General features: G+C 29.6%; 1 protein-coding gene and 1 non-coding gene across 2 annotated transcripts; one reads left to right on the plus strand and one right to left on the minus strand.

Annotated features, from left to right (window-relative positions):
- Nucleotides 1-9,261: 9,261 nt before the first annotated feature.
- On the minus strand, nt 9,262-9,334 carry Trnaa-agc. The gene has a single exon. It is a non-coding gene; the product is annotated as a tRNA-Ala (tRNA).
- Nucleotides 9,335-16,018: 6,684 nt separating this feature from the next.
- On the plus strand, nt 16,019-19,820 carry LOC111039451. The gene is made up of 2 exons (XM_022322980.1): nt 16,019-16,653; nt 19,136-19,820. The coding sequence occupies exons 1-2, from the start codon at nt 16,245-16,247 to the stop codon at nt 19,396-19,398; spliced, it is 672 nt and encodes a 223-aa protein (XP_022178672.1). The 5' UTR covers nt 16,019-16,244; the 3' UTR covers nt 19,399-19,820.
- The last annotated feature ends 4,987 nt before the right edge of the window (nt 19,821-24,807 follow it).

A 24,807-nucleotide genomic window follows, 5' to 3' on the forward strand; every position in this document is an offset into this window, starting at 1 on the left:
AATGTCTTCTTACACAAATATGCTACAATGAAAAGTATGTATTTCCAGTTTTAAATTTCTGTGATCTGCAGTACTTCATTTGTGACCATACTATTATTGATAACCATATAAAACTACATGCGATTATATTACGCACTTATTGTACATGATTATAAGAAATCTTTAATTTTTTTTCAAGATGTCTTTAAACCTCAACATTTTGAATATTAATACATAATTTATGACTTATGTACATATTTTGACTTCATAAATAATAAATATCCACAATTAACTTGTCATATTTCATTAGGTAACGAAATCATTAATGAATACGTTTTAAAACAATACAAAACGTCATAAATTTACCAATTATTATATTTTATAACAAAATGTTACAAGTGGCGTTCATGGAATAAGCGAAAGGTGTACACTACGGGACAACAGACAGTTAAAGCCTTCAAATGTACCATTTGCTAATAAGATTTTTTATTTTTATTTTTCTGAACTACCTAGTAACATTCGTTAATATAAATGCCAATAGATAAGTCCTATAAATGGTTTTTGGATTTACTGACTTGTGTAAAAGTTATGTAAGGTTTTGATTTTGATTTCCTAAAAAGTGGTACAACTGTCACTTGGCCCTATAATTTTAAAAGACGAATTAACACGCCTATTGTCATGAATGTTGAGTATTTCTAAATAATATTATAAATTAAATGTACAATAAGTGGTTAGTTATTACTATTAATGAACTTTAAAGTCTGAATATATAATGGTAAGAATGTCTTGAAAATTATAGTAGGCATTGAATCAAACAATTTAAAACTCCTCAACAATTTACTTATCAATAAGACAGTTATATTTTATTAACTAAGGGATAAAACTGAAGAAGCATTATATTATTGGTTTAAAAAAAACATATTATTTTTTCCCATACCGAAATTTAACGAAAACATTCATAATATTAATTTGATCTCAATGATTAGATTTCACATGATTGATAATAACATATTATTATATTAATCATATTAACATTATTCACAATAAAACAATAATATTCAATTGCTAAAAAAGGACAAAATCAGTTTTAAGAATTCATTATATACTATAAAATAATCATAATAATACAATTATTATATGAAGTTATATTTTTAACAATAGAAGATTCTCAATAACGTCATCGGTAGTCGGTCACTTACCTATTCGACATTTACAGTGAGCGCAATTCTTCGTCACACGATGTTGACCTCACAGAAATTGAAAATGAATTGATTACAAATATAGAACTTATTCTGAAATTTGTCACATAATTTCACTTCCAATCCCAACAATTAACAAGGAGTCCCAATTACTAACAATAGATTCCATGCAAACTCACAATCTCACCACAATAATAACGATTTATACCTCGTGACATTATTTTTTTCTTACATTGAAAGATGACTAATTATTATTTAAATAATATAAACTAAACATGCTTAAAAGTAAAACAGATCTTAACCATTTAAAACTACGCATTAAATAATTCAATTATAATGACATTATACAATTAGTTCGAGATAATCAACTAAGACATTTTTTATGCTTCTTCTATGTTTAACTTTATACATAATATTTGTTGTACGATAACATAAAACATAATAATTATATTGGTGCCAGGATGGCTGAATGTACTTGTGAATTCCACGAGTAAATATATACACATTATTTTTACTTTTAATTACATAAATTACCACGAGTTGGTTAGTTATCGAATTTTTCTGTTTCTCAGACAAAAAACTGTACTTACTTCAATAATTATTAATTAAAACGAGTGCCTATTAAGCCAAGACTTACTAACTCGAGGCATTGCAATAACTTAAACTCTCTAAGCGTTAAATTTTCAATGACACTCATACTTGTTGATTTACCTTATGATATTATAATATATTTGTTATAATATATGAAAATTATTGTGAGTGGATATAATAGATACTCGTTTATAAGGTGTAAAAAAAATGTTTCTAACGTTCATTATAATCTGGTTTCGAGAGTCTAAAAAGTGTTCACCTCAATAATTATCGATAAGGCGATTTCAGTTTTAACTTGTTAGGGGCAAAACCCCATGGGTAAAGATAAATAATAAGACATAAAATTATAAATAATCAGTGAGTTATACACTAGTGATAAATGCATTGAACTGTCAGTATAATCATTTTTAATCACTTATTTTTAAAAAACTTCAACGTTTATAGATTTCCACGAAAAGCATTAAACTAAGTGAGATGCTACGAATACATTGTAAATTCATAGTAAAAATCGAATAGGTATCAACTACATGATTTATCTACAATTTCATAGGATTTATAAGCAAAAATTTTGAATGTTAATAAAACATATTATACTTATGTATATTTATATTATATTGTAATCAGTAAAAAAATGTATTAACAACATAATATTTGTTTTATAATTATTTCTGATGATAAAAAATATTCCTTAGTTGAATAATTATAAGAAGAAATACAAATTTCAAATATGTTTCATATGTTAAAGAGCTAATTTAATTTTAAGTTATGATAAGGTTTTGAAAACCTACAAAAATTAAAAAGTTACATTTCTCGTGTATAATTATTGTATTTATTTATTTGGATCTTGTTATGAAATAAACAAATAACTATGATCTGTATTAATAGAAAGTACTTGCTTTTTAATAATTTGAAATGCAAATACATTGTAAAATATTACCAACGAGACTCAAAAAATATTGTTTGTTATGATAAGTATAATAAACCATTAATTTAAGATGACTAGAAATATATATTTGTTTCCTGTCCCAAATTTAAATTCACTTTACATTCAACGTTCGTAAGTATTTGTGGTCTAGTGGTTGCGCCGTTAAAATATTTTAGATCCTCAGCGGAGCAATTCATATATAAATTTGTTTGACAATGATGAAAGTATTTATTTTTATATATTTTTCGTATCTATGATCAAGTTTTGGAGCATTATGAAATTCTAATTACTTCAATGTCCGACATTGATTGTGATTCCTCAAAGCAAATTAAATGTAGTAAACTCTTCTTCCCCACTCGTCAAAGAAAATGTTAAAAAATACATTGTATTTTAATTTTTTTAATGAATAACTAAAAAAAAAAACTAGAGGGAAAAAATGGAATATGCTTGTAATTTTATAATTTATTAAGTAAGTCATTAGTTCAGAACTAATCGATTTAATATTTCTGTTGTAATTAAAAAAAGAATAACCAGGGATTCTTACTTGAAATGTTCACTAAATTTATGTATAATAATATTACCTTTTCTAGATAAACTACAATTTTCTAAATCACTGGGATATAATAAATAATTTTTGATATATTCATAGACGTCTGAAATGATTTTTTTTTAGTTTTTTCTGATTTATGCTGATAACATTTTTAAAAAAAGTTTAAATTTTGAACATTTAAAAATTCGTGTATTGATCGTTATGTGCATTCATCATAGAAATACATATTTTCAACTCATTTTACAAGCGTTTAGAGTTTATATTTTAACAAAATTCATCAAAATCACGAATATTATTTTTTTTTGATTTATTTATAGTTAAAAATGTATACAGTTTTTAATTTGTACACTGAAAGACCAAGGTTCAAAAATGTAATATAAAATGTGTTCTCATACTTTAATCTTTCTGGAATTAAAAATAAATGCTAGGTCCAGCCACTTTCATTTTTCATGAACGTCAAAATTTCAAAATTTGATGAAATTGAAGATTATTTAAAGGTAAATAACGTTTTCTCCACAAATTAATGTTGTAAACTGTAATTAAAAAAATATTAATCGTAGTAACATACTAATTCGACTGTTACAAAAATCATAATATTCTATACGGATATAGACTAATTCACTAAGGAGCTTACCTTCTATATTGTCTTTTAATTATGGGCTTATTCAAATTCTTAATTTTGGAATTTTTAAATACACTCAAAGACTTTATTTCAACTGCTTAAATTGTTTTGTACTACTGAAAGTGTACATTGTGCTGATACAAAATTCTGTTTTTAAATGAGACCCCAATTATTTACTTTATATTATTTAGTGAATAGTTTTTTTTGAAAATGTTGAGATACCTAATTAAAAATTTGACTGCATTTTTTTCTGTCATTAAAATTATTGTTCTAATTTTTTTGGTCCATTCAAATGGTTATACAAAATATAAAATTGTGGATGTAATATTAAATCCATTATTTTAACGTATATGAATTATTTTTACAAATTATTTATGTGGGTAATTTAATATTAAAAGTTAAAACATTTTCAAATCTCCATAGCCCTCATATCGTCCATAAGCATTAGCAATGACCTATTGTTCATAATTCACAAAAAAAAAACTCAAATTTAAAAGTATTATCTAGGTTATAATAACCTAACTCCTAAACCTATTATATTAGCTTTTAATATAATCCATAACAGCTATAAGCTATTAAGCTGTTTAAAAGCATTTACATTTTTGTAATTATAATATATAATACATTTGATGTTATTGGAAACTATTAGTTCAGCACACAGTATAACGTTCAATAGAAAAATAAATTTCTATAAGGTAATCTTAATACAATTAAAGTATACAAATACTCTTAAAATAGGTGTTGACGATTGTTTCTACTTGAAATTGTTTTTCGCATGCAATGATTCATCAGTTAACAATTAATTAAAATGTAAATATTTCATACATCAATAAATTGGCTTACTCGATGACGAAGTAGATTCCATATCAACTATAAAGAGTGACTTCTCTGGTACCAGTATAATTCTATATGTGTTTATATTAATAAATTATGATATCACATAATACGTATATTGAAGCCATGTAAAGCAAAGATTTCCAAATATAATGTTTTTAAGCTTACACCACCGTTAAAGTCTCTAAACTACGAACTAGTTCCATAATATCATTATTTTAAAATTATGATTTATGACAATTGATGTAAAATGAGTCAGACGTGTGTAAAATCAACTTATTGAAATTTGCAGCTTTTCGTTTTTATCACTACTTTTATCCAGTTTTTTATCTCTTCAGTTAATGTTGTACTTATCCTATCGAAAAGTATTAATGTTGTACTTTGTTCTTAACTTACTCTAAAACGTTTTTAACTCTATTATTATTTACAGAAACTTCTCACACAATGTACTTACATGCCTGATTAATGATGAACTGGTTTTTCTGTTCACTCATACTAAATCTTACTAAAAAACCCAACATTTTTTAAAGTTATTTTTGTTTTTATTTAAACATTGTTAGACAACAGTTTTGTCGAAAATAAACTTTATGTTCAAATCATATAAGAAGTTCGGTTATAGAATGATTCATAGATAATATTTATGAATGTATTATGTATATAACATTATTTTAATGTCTTTTATATTATAAAGATGTATATTAGCATAACCATAACCTGACATATATCTTAGAAGGTCAGTTTTAAATACATATACAATGATCACCGCTTATTGGACTCACGGTTAATTGACTCATTCGTCTATTAGACTCAAAACGGCTGGTCCCAATTTGCACATATACTAACACACAGAAAACAATTCGTCTATTCGACTCACACACCGGTTAATGGGGTCATTTGAAAATTAGATAAATAAATAAAATATGTACATTGTAGGTACATACACTGAAAAAACTTGTTATGAATGTGAAATAAGTCGGTATCGGTATTTTGAGCTTCAAATTTTATGTAGAGGGATTCATCAAAGAAGCGATTTTTACGTATTCGAGCAACATAAATCCTACAAAGATATGATTATGAAGTTGGCCGAAGAAGGGAAAATCCAATCAACCCTAGATAGATTTTTATCGAAAAATTTATTAGATTTCACATGCATTATTATATTACATATTATTTTATTTTCAATTGCGTATAGCTACATTTTTATTTTTGTACATACATATTTTGAATCTCAATAAATATTTTTTAAAATTTAAAGATTTAAAAAAAATTTTTTTGATGTTATTCACCTTATTGACTCATTCGGTTAATGGACTCAAATGGTCAGGTCCCAAAATGAGTCCAATAAGCAGCGACCACTGCAGTACTTCAAGAAATTGTATTATCATAATATTATACTATGCATTTTATTACACCATTGAATAATACTTTTACATTAGCACACTGGCACTATCGCAAGTTTACAATAATCATTAAAATAATTTAAGATTATATTATGTATTTATGTTTGAAAAATGAGATGTGAAATACGAATATTATTTTACAATGTTTTTTAAATGTTTTGGTCCTATCTCCAAAATACTAATACAATTATAAATATTTTAAGTATTACATAAAATATAATATTGATTGTACAACAAATGAAACTTATTCCATGTTCAATACTTATAAGTAGCACCTATATATATTACATATACTATTAATGTAGAGAACAATTGTAAATGAGTATAACAGTATAATACACCGCTCTTGTTTAAATTAAATATTTATGAAGCATGGACAATTTTAACCATTGTACGAGGTGAAAAGGAAAAGTGTATGATTTGAAAAACAAAAATAGTTATTAGTTACCTAGTCCAATAAATATCTTAAATAACAGTAGGTACTAGTATTTTGTGTATATATATTATATATATATATATATATACACACACATAAATAATTATATTTATCAATGTTAAATACATCGTCCATATGAACATATTATTATAAAACTAATAAGTACAATATACACTGACACACATGTGTTCTTTTTATACGCGTGTGAATGCATTGTCGGAATACATATGAGTATTTTCAATTTTCTTTTAACAAATATATAGGGTACACAGTACTACACTCGTGCATTATAATTTATTTTTTACTGGTGTAAGTCAGACAATACTGTAGTGTGTCTAGACCAGGGAAGATATCTAGATCATTTTTAACATCTTCGTCACTTCGGTAGAAAAGGTAATTAAATTGAATGTATTTTTAACGATTTAATCAAATGAAAGTAGGTAAGAGTGACGCTGATGTTATGATGCACGTAGAATTCAAAACTTGACTTCTGATATTCCGTTCAACGTTAGTCCATTAATTATTACACATTGCATGTAGTTATTGGCTAGTTGATTAATTTATTTTATAGATTAAAAATCGACATTTGTATAATACCTACCTAATGATAATAAATAATAATATCATTAATACAAAGATAAATTTAACAAAATATCTCAGATTAGAAACTGACTGCAATGTATACATGAAACTAAACTAAATTATTGATTTTCAAATGTTGTGGATGTTAAAAATATTAAGTACAAAAATCCCAAAATGAAACAACTTAAAGAATAATCATTATGTGACCCTAAAACGAAAAGAGAACGCCAATCCGACAATACTAATTATATAAAAATGTTTAAAGTTGTAAAATACGTTTGTATAGTCATCGTAGTAAAAAAATCGGTTTGGAAAAAGTGTGTCCAGAAAAAAATGAGAGTTAATAATACTATTCGTCTAAACGTTGTTAGTGATGTACAGTTGAAATGAAATAACAGCGATTGTCATCGTAGGCTAGTTGAAAATGAAAACTAACTTTTTTACATTTTAAATACAGTTCTAGTAAAATGACACTGTTTGCAGGTCGTGTTCTCGTTGTTCGATATCAAATAGCTACGACAAAAAAACACTCAAAGGACGTTTTATGCTTTCAACACTAATGTCGAGTCGAAAAACAGATGCTGTATTGTGCACCTATACATCTTTTGTTGGAAATTCACATTTATTTCGTCATTTAACACCTTAAATTTCACGTAGGGAATTAAGGTACGATCTTAAGCCGCATCGAAGAGAAAAAAAAAAAAAGAAGTACAATTCGTTTTGAAACTTCTGAGAACAAAAAAATGAAATTCATAAGTCTAATAATTATTTAATAGTTTATTTTTTTATCGTGCACGTATTTCTGTTCGCAAAAGTACTAGTTGGGTTGTGGGTTAAGCCACCTAACCACTGTGGCCACACCCCCTCTCATCCAAAAAAAGCCTAAAGGTTTTATACCGCGTTGGAACATAATATTATGCAAAAATTGTCATCTCTGTACATAAAAATCTTCAGCCATATTAGTCCAATGACCGTCTCCAAAACTGTTGTGCGCCCTAGACACCTAATAAAGGCAAGCATCAAAGTTATACATATCATAGTGCTCACCCACGTGTGGTGATGCGAATGTGCGTACATACCAACCAATGTACCGGAACGGTCGGAGAGTCATATTCGCGAATAACGTCGCGTTCGCTGGCGATACCTTTACAATGTCACAGAAACGCCTAGCCTGTGCATGTCATTTATAAACACAATAATAATATGTGATATAGCCATGTATAAGTATATAACACCGCTGTCGCCGTATAATATATGTATATATAGTTACATACACAATCATACGGACGATGATATATATATATATATTAAATACCGGACATATTATATATATATATGTGTGTGCATAGATTATATAGGTATAATGTGCACATTATGGTAGTCGATTGTATATTATGATATATATTGTTACCATTGTATGGACGTATAGTAGAACAGTGTGTCTTTCGGTGCTGAATAATATAACATATGCGTATACTAGTAATAAATATTCGCGGAAAAGAAATTGTGACGATCGTCCGTTCGTTTCGTAGCGCTGGTCTGCTCTGACGGGAACGATACGACGAAGAGGATCCCCGACGAATACAATATATTATATTATGCATATTTATCACTTAGCATAACGATTTTTTATCGATTTGTACCAGCAGTGTGGTTTTGCAAAAAATGCGAAATGAGCGTTGTTAATATTATGATGTTATACGTTATTAATATAATATGTATGGCACGGTGGGTGCGCTTTTAGGTGCAGACTACTGCAAACTTTCAGCCGAACGTGATGGCACAAGGTTGAAGGTACGTACACGCGAGGCTTGGAGCGACAAATCACATTGCGAAGGAAAAACGATTCTAAGTGGAGTTAGTTTCGTAAAAACTATAGCAGTGCCATTGACCACTGTACCAAATACACCAACAGTATATTATTATTATTTATATATAATATACTATTTTTCACTAGTAGTCCCGTCTTTCTGTTACAACTCGTCTAATAAGTTCCGAAATGTACGGTTTTTTTTCAATGGACAAACAAATCTTCGTGGCACTTAAAAATAATAACTGTTTTTAGAATAATTCAATTAAAGGCCTCGTATTTTACGTTAAATCAAATAAAAACAATATTTAATGTAAGCAAAAATTTTGACACTGGAGGCGCCGGGCATCGATCCCGGTACCTCTCGCATGCTAAGCGAGCGCTCTACCATCTGAGCTACGCCCCCCGATGAATGTAACGGGCCAGATGTTGTGTATTTGAGAGAATAAATAAATCAGGTTATTGCATACCTAACAAACAACACCTGCAGCTGAGCAACGTATTGCAACATAGGTTCTATTCATACCGGTTTGTCGGTCTGCCGATTTAATTTCGAACACGATTGGTGTTTGCAGCCCGACAATAATCCCTTTACCAGTTTAACGGGGTTCTCATGACGCGTGTACTTACCTACATAATATAATGGGCAACCATGCGAAAATATGACTTGCGGCTTCCCCTGTGCAATTGCGAGATGAAAAAAAAGAATTTTCAAATCATTCGGGACATTTGCTGGGTGTGGTGTTATAAATATTACGAATTTTCTATTTTTCATAAATATTCGAGTAAAGAGTTGAAAATATTTTATAAATAATTTTATCTCCTCTCCCCCCCCCCTCCGACAAAAAAACCTCGTGAGTACGATATTATCGTGTAACAACAGGCCGTTCCTTCCAGCACTAAAGAATAATTCAACGTCGTCGGCGTTGTAAAAATAAATAAACAAATAAATAAATCGTCCCACTGAATTCATCGGAGGTACGCTAATTGCTGCCGGCTGCTGCTGCTGCTGTCGTCGCACTAAAAAGCGAATTGTTTGTGTGGGTCTGTAGTCCAGCGTGTTACTGTTTTTTACGTTACCTACAAAATAATATATTTATAAATGTACAATGATATTTTCATTATACAAACAGAGTATTTGGATTTGGTCTAACAGTCAAACACGTATCATCAGCAGCGGGCTTTCTCCGGCCTATCATTATTTTATTTTATCATCGCTTAATGTGACGAGGCGCTACATTTTGTTTCGTTCAGTATTTTATTTTTTGTTCATCATTCATATGTACAGACATAACCGTATAAACGATAATACGAAATATTATAGTTGTTACAAGCATCGGCCGGCGTCCTTGGCTCCTTGATGGGTGACCACCAGGGTTTTTTAGTGTCGAATCCTCACATGTGTTTCAAAATAACCGTACTTTCCCGCGCAGTAACAACCCACAAAGAAACTTCGGGACACTAATAATCGCAGATGTTTGAATCTTAACTCAAGAATAAAAAAAAAAACAAATTATTATATGGTTAACGAACCACGCCGGTAGGTACCTATTCTATGGAACCCAGTCGGGATTAAAACAATTTTATTATTCTCCGGTCGATTACTATACTTACCTTAATTTTTTTGAAGACACATTTCTATAACAGTATCTAATCTTCACTTGTGAACATAATTAACCATGATAAAAATATTAATACAACGTAAAAATCGAATACAATTAATATCATTAAAATATGGACAGTCACCGTGTAGGTATATGATTATCCCGCCGTCGCGAGTACCTATGCAATTTAAGACGAGATTTTTAAATAATAAGTCTCTCATACGTCGGTACTCGTACTCTTATTGAATGTAAATTGTGTTGCGTAATATTAAAAAAATTATTCGTAGTACCAACCATCGAGAAGACATCGTATGTATAGGGCTACTAAAATTGTGAAGTAAAGAATGTGAGTTTCTACAGTTTAAAAAAAAGAAAAAACGATTAGGAAAGAATTAAATCCCGAAAAGTAATCAAGTTATCGTGTTCAGCGCTGCAAACATCTCGAAAATAATTTAGACCCCACTATTGATTACCACCGTATTCATGACGCTACATTTTTTCTTTTACTAAAATTGATGTACGCCTCAGTGGTCTAATAGATTGAAACATTACCTGTGCAACGTTTAGTAGATAAGTCTTTTTAACACATCTCCGGGTTAGTAGGTTACATCCAATCGATACATCCGTTATCTGTATTATGTTTTTGAAAATACCACTAAAGAGTTTGGTGGACTTAACAAGTCATAATAATGGGTGCTCTATGGCGTATGTGGGCATTTTGTTTTCATTGAAAATTATTAAACGTAAATCGTTCATCATAACTCTCACTTTGTGTTTCAGTCTTTGTTTGACGGCTGCGCAATTATTGTCAGAACTACTAAAACGCTCGCGATAAATCATTTTAAGTTATAACCTAATGCGATTAAGCGAACAACTGCAAATTTATAAATACAATTTTCACACGATACTGAATATTATATGAATTATTATTGATAATGCAAATAAACTGTATATACGTTATAACTTATAATATATAAGTACTAGATACTGCTATAATACATAACTATATCGAATTATATACATATACTTGTTTATAATGTGTCTAAATATTATAACAAACCAACAACGAATTCGTTGATGTTTCCGAACAGATGGAAAATATTATTGAAACTATGAAAGCTTTGGTCATTAAATTTGCCCACACCGCTATTACAAGTCAATTCTTAATAGACACAATTTGTTCATATTTTATAATATTATCAAATTAACGATTACCCATTTGAGGTACTTGAATATTGAAGTTTTTTTTTTTGTTCGTATTTATTTAGATTATTGACAATATCAATAAAACATAATATTGATTAATACAATTTATGAACACATTTTATGTTTTTGATTATGAATTCAAATAGTACCTTTACAATAATATGAAATAAAATTAAATCATCTTAGATAACTTACTCTGCGAGTTAAAGTACTCTCAAATACATACTCGTTCAACCTCTTTGTTACGTCATAAAATCTTTTGAAAATAAATTTCGTTTTCATTGTTTTTGTAAATATACAAGTACGTTCACCCAGCAGCAGTATGTTATAGAACTGCTCACGCAGATCAATAATAGCGTGTCGAACATAATATATTTTGTATTTTGCGGATCAGTTTTGGTCGATTTACTCTAAATTTCATTGCTAGGCGCGCATCTGGAAACCATGAACAGTATAATAATAATATAATATTGTAATATTTTTCCTATATTATTACGATGGCTGGTCGGCGGCGATAACGGTATATCGTAGTGATTCCCAATTAAATTTCTACACAACGAGTGTTATGGGTAGTTGCAGCCGTACAACTGGCGTCTAGAAAATCATTTTCCGATTTTCCGTTTCAGATCAAACGGATTTCGCGTTGTATCGTGGCGATATAGATATACGTACCAGCCGTTTATAAAATATCGAATCCGACGAATAACGCTGTCCGATTTGCATGCATCGAGCGGCGGCGGCGTCACATATTACGATTAGGTATAATGTACGCCCATAGTATAACGGCGGCTGTTTGTTATCGATATTAATAATATAACTATAATAAAATCATATAGTATAGGTATTATGTGCGCAGTAGAAAGTATTTCTAATCAACTCCGAGGTAGGCACCTAATCTCGCCGGTACACCGTTTACGGCCCGTGTAATATAAAACTATGTTTTCGGACTTTCAGTTTGAATTTGTATTATATTTGTGAATATTCTCACCGGAAGAAATTTCTTCGCTATATACGAGTATATGACCACCAACAATACGTCGTGTGCACGTAGGTGTAGGTACTTATTTGCGTCTCTTCTTCTTTATCCGGGTGTCATTGTGCGAAATCGTTTTCGGTACCTATATTATTCGACGGGATAATAAAATAATAATAATAACGCACATTTTCGATAAATATTTTAAATTATTTGATAAATATTACAATGTACCTACTACCTAGGAGTATACAGCTGGGCGCTCGCGGTTTCGAATACAAAAACATAATAAACGTGCCCAGTGTAATATTATATTATAATTTATAACAATATAATATATTATACCTAACCTGCGCAGAGAAATCACTTGCGATTATAACAATATTCTTATTCGTACTTACATCTACAGCACTTCTTAATCGTTTTGTCGCTGCACACGTGAGAATAAAATTTTCACATGTTGTTATACAGAGGATAGTTATATTACATATTATATATTGTGCATCGTTTGTCTTTGTCGGAGACTCGTACAACGCTAGGTAGCCTATCTTGTTTCGGGACATGTTCCCAAGAATAAACACAATTCAACGCATAAATACAACGTATAATATAATGTTAGGTACAGCTATATGAATATGCCTATCCACCTATTATAAAAAAACTGCACTACCGTACAGGATGGAAAGTGTACAACATCCTTTGGAGTCTATAATATTCCTCGATTAAATAGTTTGCGCGTTTATACGCGTAAAGCATACACAACGTACGATCCCAAGGAATTTAATTACGGTTTAATAATAGGTAACGTGTCTACCTACTAAATGATATATTTATTTTAGGTCATAACTATTATGTTATTGTATTATTATATTTCCATGTGAAATGTATGAACAATTTTTAATCTCATATTTTGTTCTACAATCTTAACCTTGATCGAATTTGTAAAAAAAAAAACCCATTAGATATATGTGTGTTTTGGGTTAATAAACATATTATTTTGGTAGTAGAGAAAATATATTACAAATAATCTTATTAAAATATATGTATTACCAAAAAAAGTAGTATAATTAATTCAACATAAATCAATATTAATGAAAAGTCATCATTAAAAAATATATATTATCGTTTCACATAGGTACATAAACAGATAGAATACAATATTATCATTAGGTATAGTAACCATAAAATATCATTAGTATATTAATTGAACGTTGATATCCAAAAATATCTTTAACTTCCCTACAAAACTTAATGTATCAATTAGATATTATATGAATGTCTTTTCTTTTTCTTTTTTATCAGCCTTAATAAAAAAAATTAGCTCAACGATTAAAGTATCTTACAACTAAACAAAATAAAATAAACAATATGTGAATATTAACGAGTTATACAAAAAAAAAAATTGTATGAATGTCTCATGAACCAACTTTATTCATCTGATAAATATCAGAATATAAATATTTAATTTATATCAACAGGCAACAGCATAATATAGTACGAATAGTGGATAGATTTGTATGAACATGTTTTAAGATTCAACTGACATCCAAATACAAATATTAAATTTATATCAACACTATTGTAATATAATATGGATCAGATATATTTATGCATATATTTTTGTATTCAACTTATAGCCAAGTTCAAATGTCTAGTAATGTACATATTATATGGCATATATAAAGTCACTCACATAATATCAATCTGCAGATGTATTTAGAATATCTGTTTACATCAAATTAATAGATATATTATTTAATAATCTATCACGCATCAATAAGATATGTTGTCATATACGTCATTATATTACCCTGTAATATTGCAAGGCAGTAAAATTGTTTCGATATACTGACAAAACACGGTAGTCGACGTTCAAGAGACAAAAACCAAACTTTTGTAGCCGAATAAAATGAACAGTGCGAATACCTTGCCAGCAGAAGAGAACTATTTTCGGGTTGGGTAATATAAGACGCAGTGCATTCTGATCCCGCTCAGGCGGACGTGGAAATAAAACAATATAACGAGACAGAAAACCTGTGATCGTGTGGACATCGTCGTCGGTTGATGTTCATCCGAGATATAATATTATTATCATCCAGGAATCTGAAATGCTCAAAACGAGAGATTTACGTGGCAGATTTCCTGAATCGAGTACAACTTATATTGTACGGTGTTTATTTCACATGCCCGGTTTACACGACAATGACGCATACAGTTATTGTGGCTATACGGTTTTAATGATTAATAATGTTATTAGTCGTCCACTAGAAATATACTTTTTGACAATTGTGTGTAGCTGTGCTTACATCGGTAGTGAAAGAAGAGCTATAATATGAACTCAGGGTTGGGAAAAATAGTTTTTATTTTAAAATTAAACTTTAATCGTTAAACTTTCTTCATTTTGTTTTTGTTTTTATGAAAACATGAATTAATTCAAATTTAATACAATAAAATTGTACAAAATAGGTTTTAATTCAACTTAAAAATAAAATAACAAATATACTATACATTTTTTTTTTATCAAGTAGATTTAATATAAATTAAATATCATAATTGAGTCGAATAAACACGTACTTTTATACATTTATGTCATACATGATATTACATTACATCCTAATGTATCAAGTACTAGACATCATATCATATAGACTCGCCACTGTACTGTCATAATTTTTTAAGACAATTAATTAGTTATAAATTATAATATTATGTACGCGTATATTAATACTTTTAACAACGTGAAAAAATGGTAAAATAAATATGGGCAATGTGGGAGAAATCATTTCATTTGGAAAAAAAGCTCTGTTATACTACTTTACTGAGGTTCTCGAATTTTATTTCGGTAATATTCGTATGACCAACACTCACAACGAGTGAAAGTCTTTCCGTCTACACGTTATAAAAACGCATCATCACAAGAAACAATTAATACGAGTACACCTATTACCTACCATACAGACGCTTATTGGGTAGCCTCAAATTAAATGGACATTTATTTCGCGAAAACGGCCAAGTAAGTAGTATATCGGCGTGCGCCCGAGGTGAAATAATAACATATTACACTCTACTACTCCGGAAACTATTACCCCGCACACACCCTCTCGCCGAGGCGACCCTGCTGAAACAATATTATAATCATCTGCCGTTGTCGTCGACTTCTCAGATCGTGAGAGAATAAGAAGAAAGCACAGTGTTAGAGGTCAAGTGCGCGTTCGGAGGGGCGCCGCCCAAGAGCGGACCAGGCCCGTAGTCGAGACTCGCGAGCGTTTTCCGCTCCCCGCGACGCGGCGGCGGTATATATACCGAATGTCCGGGAAACCCAGCTGTCAGTGCACGTTCCGGCGTCGAAGCATCTACAGCAGCTACTATTGGGGAGATTTCACACACCGCCAACAGTGAAATTCGATATATTCACGTTTATCTCATATTATTTACCATAATATTATAGGTCGTACTACACGCCGTGCATTAATTTTCGCAATAAATCGATACGACCGGGTCCAGTGACAGTTCGTTTGGAAAACTATAGTATTATGAGTCGGTTACAAACGGTGTCGGTGTGCGTGATGGTCATTTTGGCGTTGGGCGGCCGATCCAAAGCTTTCTGCGGGTTACGATCCGGCGACAGCGACGAAGGAGGCAGCGTAGACGACTTCATCACGTGTCTCAAAGCCAAGGCAATCGTCACACTGGACCGCATGTCTCGAGACGATTCGTTACCCCTAACCGGATCAGTTACCCTGGTCCACGGCGACTCAACTCACCGCAGACAACGGTCGGACCAGGGCCCAGTGGTTTCAGAACGTGAACTCCAGTCGAAACCAGACGACGCACTCAACCGCATGCTTTACGACAAGGCGATCGGACTTCTCAGTGGTCGAGTCGTCAAGGTCGGTTTGCCCGAAGTCACACCAGACCAGTTGAGGACAGCTCTGGAAGAAGGTAAAAATGATTTGAAACAAATACGTATATAGTCCCATAGACATAGGCAATATAAATATATGTTATGTCTATCTATGTAGAAACTAAAAATCTTACTGACGATTCACAAGCAAAGAGTCAAAATGTTGAGAAAAGTGTAAACAACTCCTATTTTTATTTTCAAAAATTGACATTTGGTTAAATGCAGATTTCTAATTTTTTTTTAACTTAATTAATAGATTTAGAGTAGTTTTCAGATATAAAACACTCAGTTTATAATACTCAGTCCACAGCTATAAACACAATAATAGATTTAACGATAAAAAAAAAACATTACTATTTGTTTTATTCACCGGAGTTTTAGAATTTATACTTTCGATTGGAAATCTCAAATGTCTGCGTTTCAAAATAGTGAAATATACCTCGATAAATTTTTACTGAAAAATATTATAAACTTTAAATATTAATTGTATTTACACAAGTAAAATAACTAACCTATACTTACCAAAAATTAAATTAAAAAAATATGCAGTATTAATCATTCAAATATAATATCTAGGTACATAATGTTAAAATAGTCTACTAAATATAAAATACTACTCATTAAATAAAAACCATGAAATTCCTCATACATATTAATATACAACTAAGTAATTTTTTTTTTTTTTTAAACCTGACATTGTCGTCTAAACGTATTGTTAATACATTTTACACATTTTTGACATTGAGGTAAATAGATATCGATAATATAAATTAGTAAAATATTATAATGTTTCAATATGTTTAAAAATATCATGTTCCGTAGTCTAGAATATGATATTAGTGAAAAATATATTAATGCATTAACAGTTAAATACATTTTACAATAAGATGTTATTATAATTATGTATATAATTAGTATTATAATTTAGACAGTCGTGCGTCCGTTCACGCTTTAGTCAGCGTTCAGATAGTGGATAACTTCAAATTTTCGTAAGACACAATAACTTTATAAAAATGTATTTGGGTTAAAAAATAGTGCAAATAATATGGATTGAATCGGCCAAAACAGTAATTTAATGTAATATATTATATAATGAATATATCTTTAATGCTGCAAAATATTGTTTTCTAGTCATTTCATCATCTGCAGCAATGATAAAAAAAAATGTAAATAATATTATTTTATCATTCAAAATAATTATAGTTTTGGACATTTGGTTTACCATATCGAATATTTGCAGTAGACGTAACCACAATGGGGTGGTAAATGGTAATATTATATAGGGCTAAGGGTAGTGTGCATAGATTAATTGGTCTATCGGATTGGCCGGCGGCGACCAACGCGTACCGATATTATCGTTATTGCATTATGCGTCTATCGGGAGGGAACCATAGAATTTCGAGGCATGAGTGCCTGTTTGTGCTACATATTTTCACAGACGGGTGGCTCGTCGTGTGTTTCATTCGGACGGTACAGCACAATTGACGCGTAGCGATTTTTCAAATATCAAATGCAAATGTATAAAAAAAAAAAAAACTAAACAAATGAAAACCGAAACGGAATTAGTGTACCGTAGGTATGTATTGTATATAATACTATATACATAAATATGAAAATGGTATTACAACAATATCGCACGCGCGCGATAGTGTGTGTGTGTGTCAGTCCGTCACTAATACGAGAGCGGACTCCATTCGGACAGACATACCGCACGTTTTGCACCTACATTTAAACGATTTTACAATAATAAAAATATGTAATTATGTGTGTGTGTGTGTGTGTGTGTGTGTGTGTGTGTGTGTGTGTGTGTGTATAATATATATATTATTATCCTTTCGCCGGGGCGCTAATTACACGCGATATGAGCAACATACAATGGAGACGACGACAACAATAACGACAAATCTAGGGCTGTGGATCGTTATTTGTTACAATAATATTATGCGATTTTCCTTTTCGCGCACCTAGATAAATATATCATTATTGAATCTCTCTCGGCGCGCAAAAAATCGAGTCGTCCTGGTCCGATGGGCTCGAACTTTTATTTTTCCATATGGGTATTTGGTTTTTCCGAATGTTCGTCCCGATCGTTTTCCGCCGCAGCAACTTGTTTCGTTTCAATTGAGTTTGGAAACGCTATAAAAAATAATATACATATACTCTATGTATTCGAGGTAACAGTACAATGCTCATTAGTTTTGAAAACTTCTCAGACTTCCTATAATATTCGGATGAAATAAACGTAAAAACAATATTTGTATATTTTAGTTACAAACAATATAATATAATATCAATTAGAGGAGAGGACACATAGCCATAAGAGGTCATTAAATATGCATTTGAATGCCCAAAATATGCATTTTAAAAATACAAACAAGAATATTTTTACTAATTTACTGAATTTATTATTTGGAATTAGTCTTATTTGTTTCACGTGTTACAACTTAAAGTACTAAATTTAGTTATAATTAACAATAATAATAACTTACTAATGATATTTCTCGGTAAATGTTTGCAAAGGTCGTGGAAAAATGAAGAAAACCATGGGAATGATGATGACGATGGGTGCCATGAAGGCGATGATGATCATACCGCTGGCGCTCGGCATACTGTTTCTGATGGCCGGAAAGGCGTTGATAATCAGCAAAATAGCGCTGGTCCTGTCGCTGATCATCACGCTCAAGAAGCTCTTGTCCAAGTCAGGTGGAGGCGGCGGCGGTGAACACATGATCCACGAGTCCCACTCGTCTTCCGGTTCCGGCTGGCCATCGGGCGGAAGTTAGGGCGGCCATGGAGGTTGGGACAAGAGGTCTTCGTCGTCGTCTTTGTCGTCGGAGGCTGCTGCTGCTGCAAGTCAGATGTTGGCCTACAGATCTTACAACACGCCATAATTTATTATATAAAATTTGAATTACAAAAGTTCAAATCAACGTGTCATTCGACACCGTGTGCACGTCATGCACTGTACATATGACACGATTATTTATTATATTAATTAGTAGTATTTATTATTATTTATCATCATCATCATTATTGTTGTTCGTTTATAAAACGCTTATTTCATCCATCTTTATAGTATGCAATAAACATCCGAGACCTAACATCACAGTACCACGGTACCTACGCAAAATATTATTTATAATATTTCAATGAATTGCTGTTTTTGTACTAATATTATAGGACAATACAATGTTTTAATAGTTTATTCGTCGTTCATCTATTTTTTATTTTTATAATGTTCTATTGAGTGTCATTTTGTTACGATATTAGAGGGTACTAATAAAAAGTATAGTACGTTTTACATTAATTTATAAAATGCACTATCGATCATCACATTATTGTCGTATGGTTGTAAAATATAATAATTTTTTTGTTATTATTTAATAAGAAATAATAATTAAAATAATTATGTACAACCTTATTGTTTTTAAATATTTGACTGTATTTCTAGAAATAATAGTGATTCAAATTTCATGCTAACATGGAAGTTTCATAAACTATTTTTTTTTCGTTTTCGTGATCTAAAATAATTAAATATAAAAGATACTCAATAACGATAAATTATTATAATTTGTTTCAAACTAAATAGGTCTGCTTTTAAAACGTATTATAGTGTCTTAGTTCGAGTGAAAATAAATAAAAACTTATATTTGAATGTTATTATAATAATATGTTACATACGTTTGGATGGAAAAAACCCTTGAAAGTTCTCAAATATACAGAGAGATTCACCAAGCATGCTCATCCCCCATTTTTTCTTTAATAATGAATTTATTAAAGTTCTGATTTTTAGAATTTTTAAATATACTCGAAGACATATTTTCGAATTTTCAAATTTTTTTGTTCTACTAAATGGGTATCTTGTTGTGATACTATCTTCTGTTTCTCAAATGAGAGCCCTCCTCTTTTACTGTAAATGTATCAATAAGTTTAAAATTGTTTCGTAAATTTTACAAAATGCATGAAATTCAAATTGCAAATACAATTTGAATGCACCACATTCAAAATTTGAATGAGTAGTTTCTTAGTTGCCTACTAAAATGTTTGTATTAAGGATCAATATACGTAAAATTGGATCTAGTATTTACTATACTTCTACCATTTTTACAAATTATTAACATCAATAGATTAATATAAATTACTATAATTTTCAAAAAACCATAACCCCCACATCGTATAAATGCATTACTATGGACCTTTTGTCCTTAGAACACAAAAGTGAATTAACTTAAAAACTACTAGTACTAATTTTGATTTTGATACTCCGAAGATATCAGAAACAATATTTTCTGTATAATTTATAGTTATCTCAGGACACTTCTTAAAAGTCTCAAGAATTTGAAAATATAGTCTTATAAAGTATATTATTTAAAAATTAAAAAATAAGATTTTGAATAATTGCATTATTGAAGAAAAAGGGGACGAGCATGCTTGGTGAATCACCCTGTAAAGTAGACTTTGTATAAAACATGTTTGAGGTTGCCATTAGGTTTTGATATTCGTTAAATTTTTTTAAAACCACTGTCGATAAAAAAATATTTACTCGGGCAAAAAATTTGAAATTGTAATACAATGTTTCTCTATAGTTTTTGACAATGAAAATTAAAATAAAAGTTAAGCAATAATCCACAATAATTTGTGATGAGGAGGGTTCGGATTTTATAGCATTTAAAATTGCTTAAATATGAGCTATAATATAACCTTAACTATCTCTAAATATGCGTTAAAAATATGCAATAAAAACAACAAAATATGAAGAAAAGAAAGGAAATCTATATTAATTAATCAATAATCACTTACAAGTTTGAAATTATTATACGTAGTTTAATCACTCCTGAAGAATCCTGAAGTTCTGTAGAAGAATGACATATTTAATTATTTTAAACAAATTTTAAATAAAAAGTAAGCGATTTAAAATGTTTACCTCGAGTGTTACTTTGAATTATTAAATACTTAGCCAGATTATCGAATTTGAATTTACGGTGGTTGTCTGCCAACAAAGTCTTATTGTACGTCGAAAATAAACGTTCGACGTCCACTAATACAATTGGTGCATATTTGAAATATACAATATCGCTACATGTAAGTTCACCAAGTAATTCACCAATATTTTTATTTTCTTCACCATCCAAGATATTTGAAATATGTTTTAATTTAGACAAACTACTATTTTTTTCTAAAACGTTTTTTAATTTGAGATAAATTGGTTTACCATGTTCACCATTCAGTGTTTTCAGTGTTTCTTCGATGTATATATATATATGTATATATTCACTTTTGGCATTTTAAAACTACACGTTAAACCGAAAGGTGAAAATACAACTTAACACACGAGTACGGGCACAGAGACGACTGTATAAAATGAATTCACTAGGTATACGATGTTGATAATCGGCGATTAATAATCGCAGTAGAAATCGATAAAAAAAACCCAACAAAATCAGCATATTATAACAAAAATATCTTAGTATATTATATTATACCCATATAATATAGGTATTATTAGATTATACGTTACATCATCGTAATCGGTCTATTTACTTAATCTATAGGTACATTTAATTATAATTTCATAAAATATGACAGATTTTGATTCAAACGCAGGTAAAAATAGAAAAAAGTCTCAAAAACCCCCAAAAAAGTAGTAAAAACTAAAAAATCTTTAAATATGCAAAAAAAAGGCAAAATAAAATTGTTAATTAATAATATAAATAATATAATTTATACTATGTACATTGCATGAACTAGGAAAACACAATTAAATACGCCTATTTATACCGCCGTGTATAACCCTGACTAAGTAGCTTACTGTTCGTAAAAATAAATTATAATCATTTTTCAATTAATTTGCAATTTACGAGTACCTTACCAACACGCCATAACAATGAACACCGGGTAATTTGTACACCGGGTCCGGGCCCCTAACGAAAAGATCAATTATAAATGATACCGAATAAAGAATATTATTATGAACATTCGATGTGTTTACCGAAATTTGTTGACAATTCAAATTTAAAGTATTAATCATCAAAAAAATAAATTGACAATAAAAATGGGTATTTTATTTTTTTGCATAGAGACGAATTTATCTAGATGAATGAATTTTTTATCTTAGATAATTATTTAGATAAAATGCAACTATTTAATAATAGTATAATTATAAGATAATAGATAACTAAATAATTATCTAGATAAGTCTCAACACTGTTCCTAAGTTAAAGAGGAGGGAGGGCTAGGTCAGGTTGGCTCCCCTAAGTAAAAAAATTGTTTTTCAAACAATTTAAATACTCAGATGTATTTAAAAAATAAAAATGAACCTAACCTAACCTACAATATATATTTTAGATTGTAACTGGTTTGTTATGAAGTCAATATGCACCATATGTCAAGGCACCAAGTATAATATTTACCGAAAAACCTAAATTCATTGTGATAATAATGTAATATAATGTAATGCATAATATGTCAGTATGATTATTGTTTAAAATGAAATTAGTGAATTATAGATTGATATAATATAAGTAAATGATACTGAATTCTTGTTCTAAAAAGAAATGTTCAAGAACATTAAAAATATTGAATAAACAAATGTTGTAATAAGAATAATGCATTTACCTCAAACATAATCATAATGTATTATATTTAAATAGTATAATATTAGCTCTATTAATTAGTTATTTAAATCACAGAAAAATATTTTAAGTTTTAAGTTTGATTTATTTTTTTGAGTCTCAGAAAAGTGATCCAAATGTAGACAACCCAGTCTCTATTAAATGATAATGATACATAATTTAAAACAAGCTATGCTTTTGTGTCAAAATTGCATATACAACGCTACGTGTTTATAAAATATATAAATGTGGTGTTTTATTACTTAAAATATATATTATGTGATATTTATTATTTTAAACTGGATAATTTTCAATAATTTTTTAGCCTTGTTACCATTGTTATTTTAATTTTCAACCAATCAACAAATAAGGAAAAGTCAAAATGCCATATTATTACTATGGTACCTCACAAAACCTTTAGTGGTAAAATATATTTTCAGTCTAATAATTAAATTGCATAGTTTTTTTTAGATTAAATGGTTAGGTTATGTATTAATTGATATTTTTTTCTTTTTAATGGCTGTTTATATGGAATAGCAAAAGTATAAGTTATGGTTGTTTCAGTGCAACAAAAGTGTGAGTCTGAATGGTGAATTATGAAGAGAAATAATATAAAATAAATTAAGATAGTACATTATCAATATTATGCAATTCTGGGTAAGTTAATGACATCATATAAATATCTCAATTAATTTGAGTCAAATATTTTTCCAATTATATCAATTGTTATTTGTATACATTCTTTAATTAAAAAAAAAAATTGAAATTCATTTTTCTCATTTACTAACCAAATAGTGAAACAGTGGTGGTTATTCGAAATTAGAATTGGTCGTTGAGTTGGAAAATTTGTACATAGCCTTTGTCTATATTTTGTTGTAGGGCCCAAGTAGCTGATTATAGCAAGAAGGTCTTTTAACGTTTGTCACGAATCAAAAATAAGTGTAGCAAGAAAAACGTCTATTTCAGTTTTGCTAACTATCATTTTAACCTAACAACCACTTCTGAAATAAATTATAAGCACTTGAATAATAATTGCATATATTGAAAGTTCATTTTCTGTAGTAAATACTTATAGTATTTAAAAGTTATATGGTTGTGTTAAGATACTGCAACTGAATGAATAATGAATATATTATATAACTACCTATATAGAATTGGTACTCCAATTATAAATACATAGTAAGAGAAAAATAGCAGCAGAAGACTTATAATTGTAATAATTGTAACTGGCACAATCTACGGTAATCCTATCTATAAATAACAATAATGTTGAATATATTATGTGAGAATTATAATACAATTATGCCATTATGGGCGGTGGATATCAAGTATTAATAGAAATTATTTGCTTGAATATTTCACTTCCACATTTATTAGATTTTACAATGGTTCGTAATTTGTTTTATCTTAAAATAACAATACGCAGTTCTTCGTAATTATTACATCTATATCCACTAATAGCATTATTTTATTCTTACAAAGTTTTTAGAGTTTAAAAAAATGAAGCGGTATTGAAACCCGAGGTATCAATAACCGAAGGAAACATTTTAAGGCCCGGAGAAGACGTTATAGAACAATATC

This window comes from Myzus persicae, unplaced genomic scaffold, assembly GCF_001856785.1.
Source record: "Myzus persicae strain clone G006 unplaced genomic scaffold, MPER_G0061.0, whole genome shotgun sequence".
In the NCBI taxonomy this organism is placed as follows: domain Eukaryota; kingdom Metazoa; phylum Arthropoda; class Insecta; order Hemiptera; family Aphididae; genus Myzus; species Myzus persicae.

Coding starts and splice junctions, on each gene's coding strand:
- LOC111039451 (XM_022322980.1), top strand. CDS start 16,245: ATGAGTCGGTTACAAACGGTGTCGGTGTGCGTGATGGTCATTTTGGCG. Junction 16,654..19,135: donor GAGGACAGCTCTGGAAGAAG/GTAAAAATGATT, acceptor ATGTTTGCAAAG/GTCGTGGAAAAATGAAGAAA.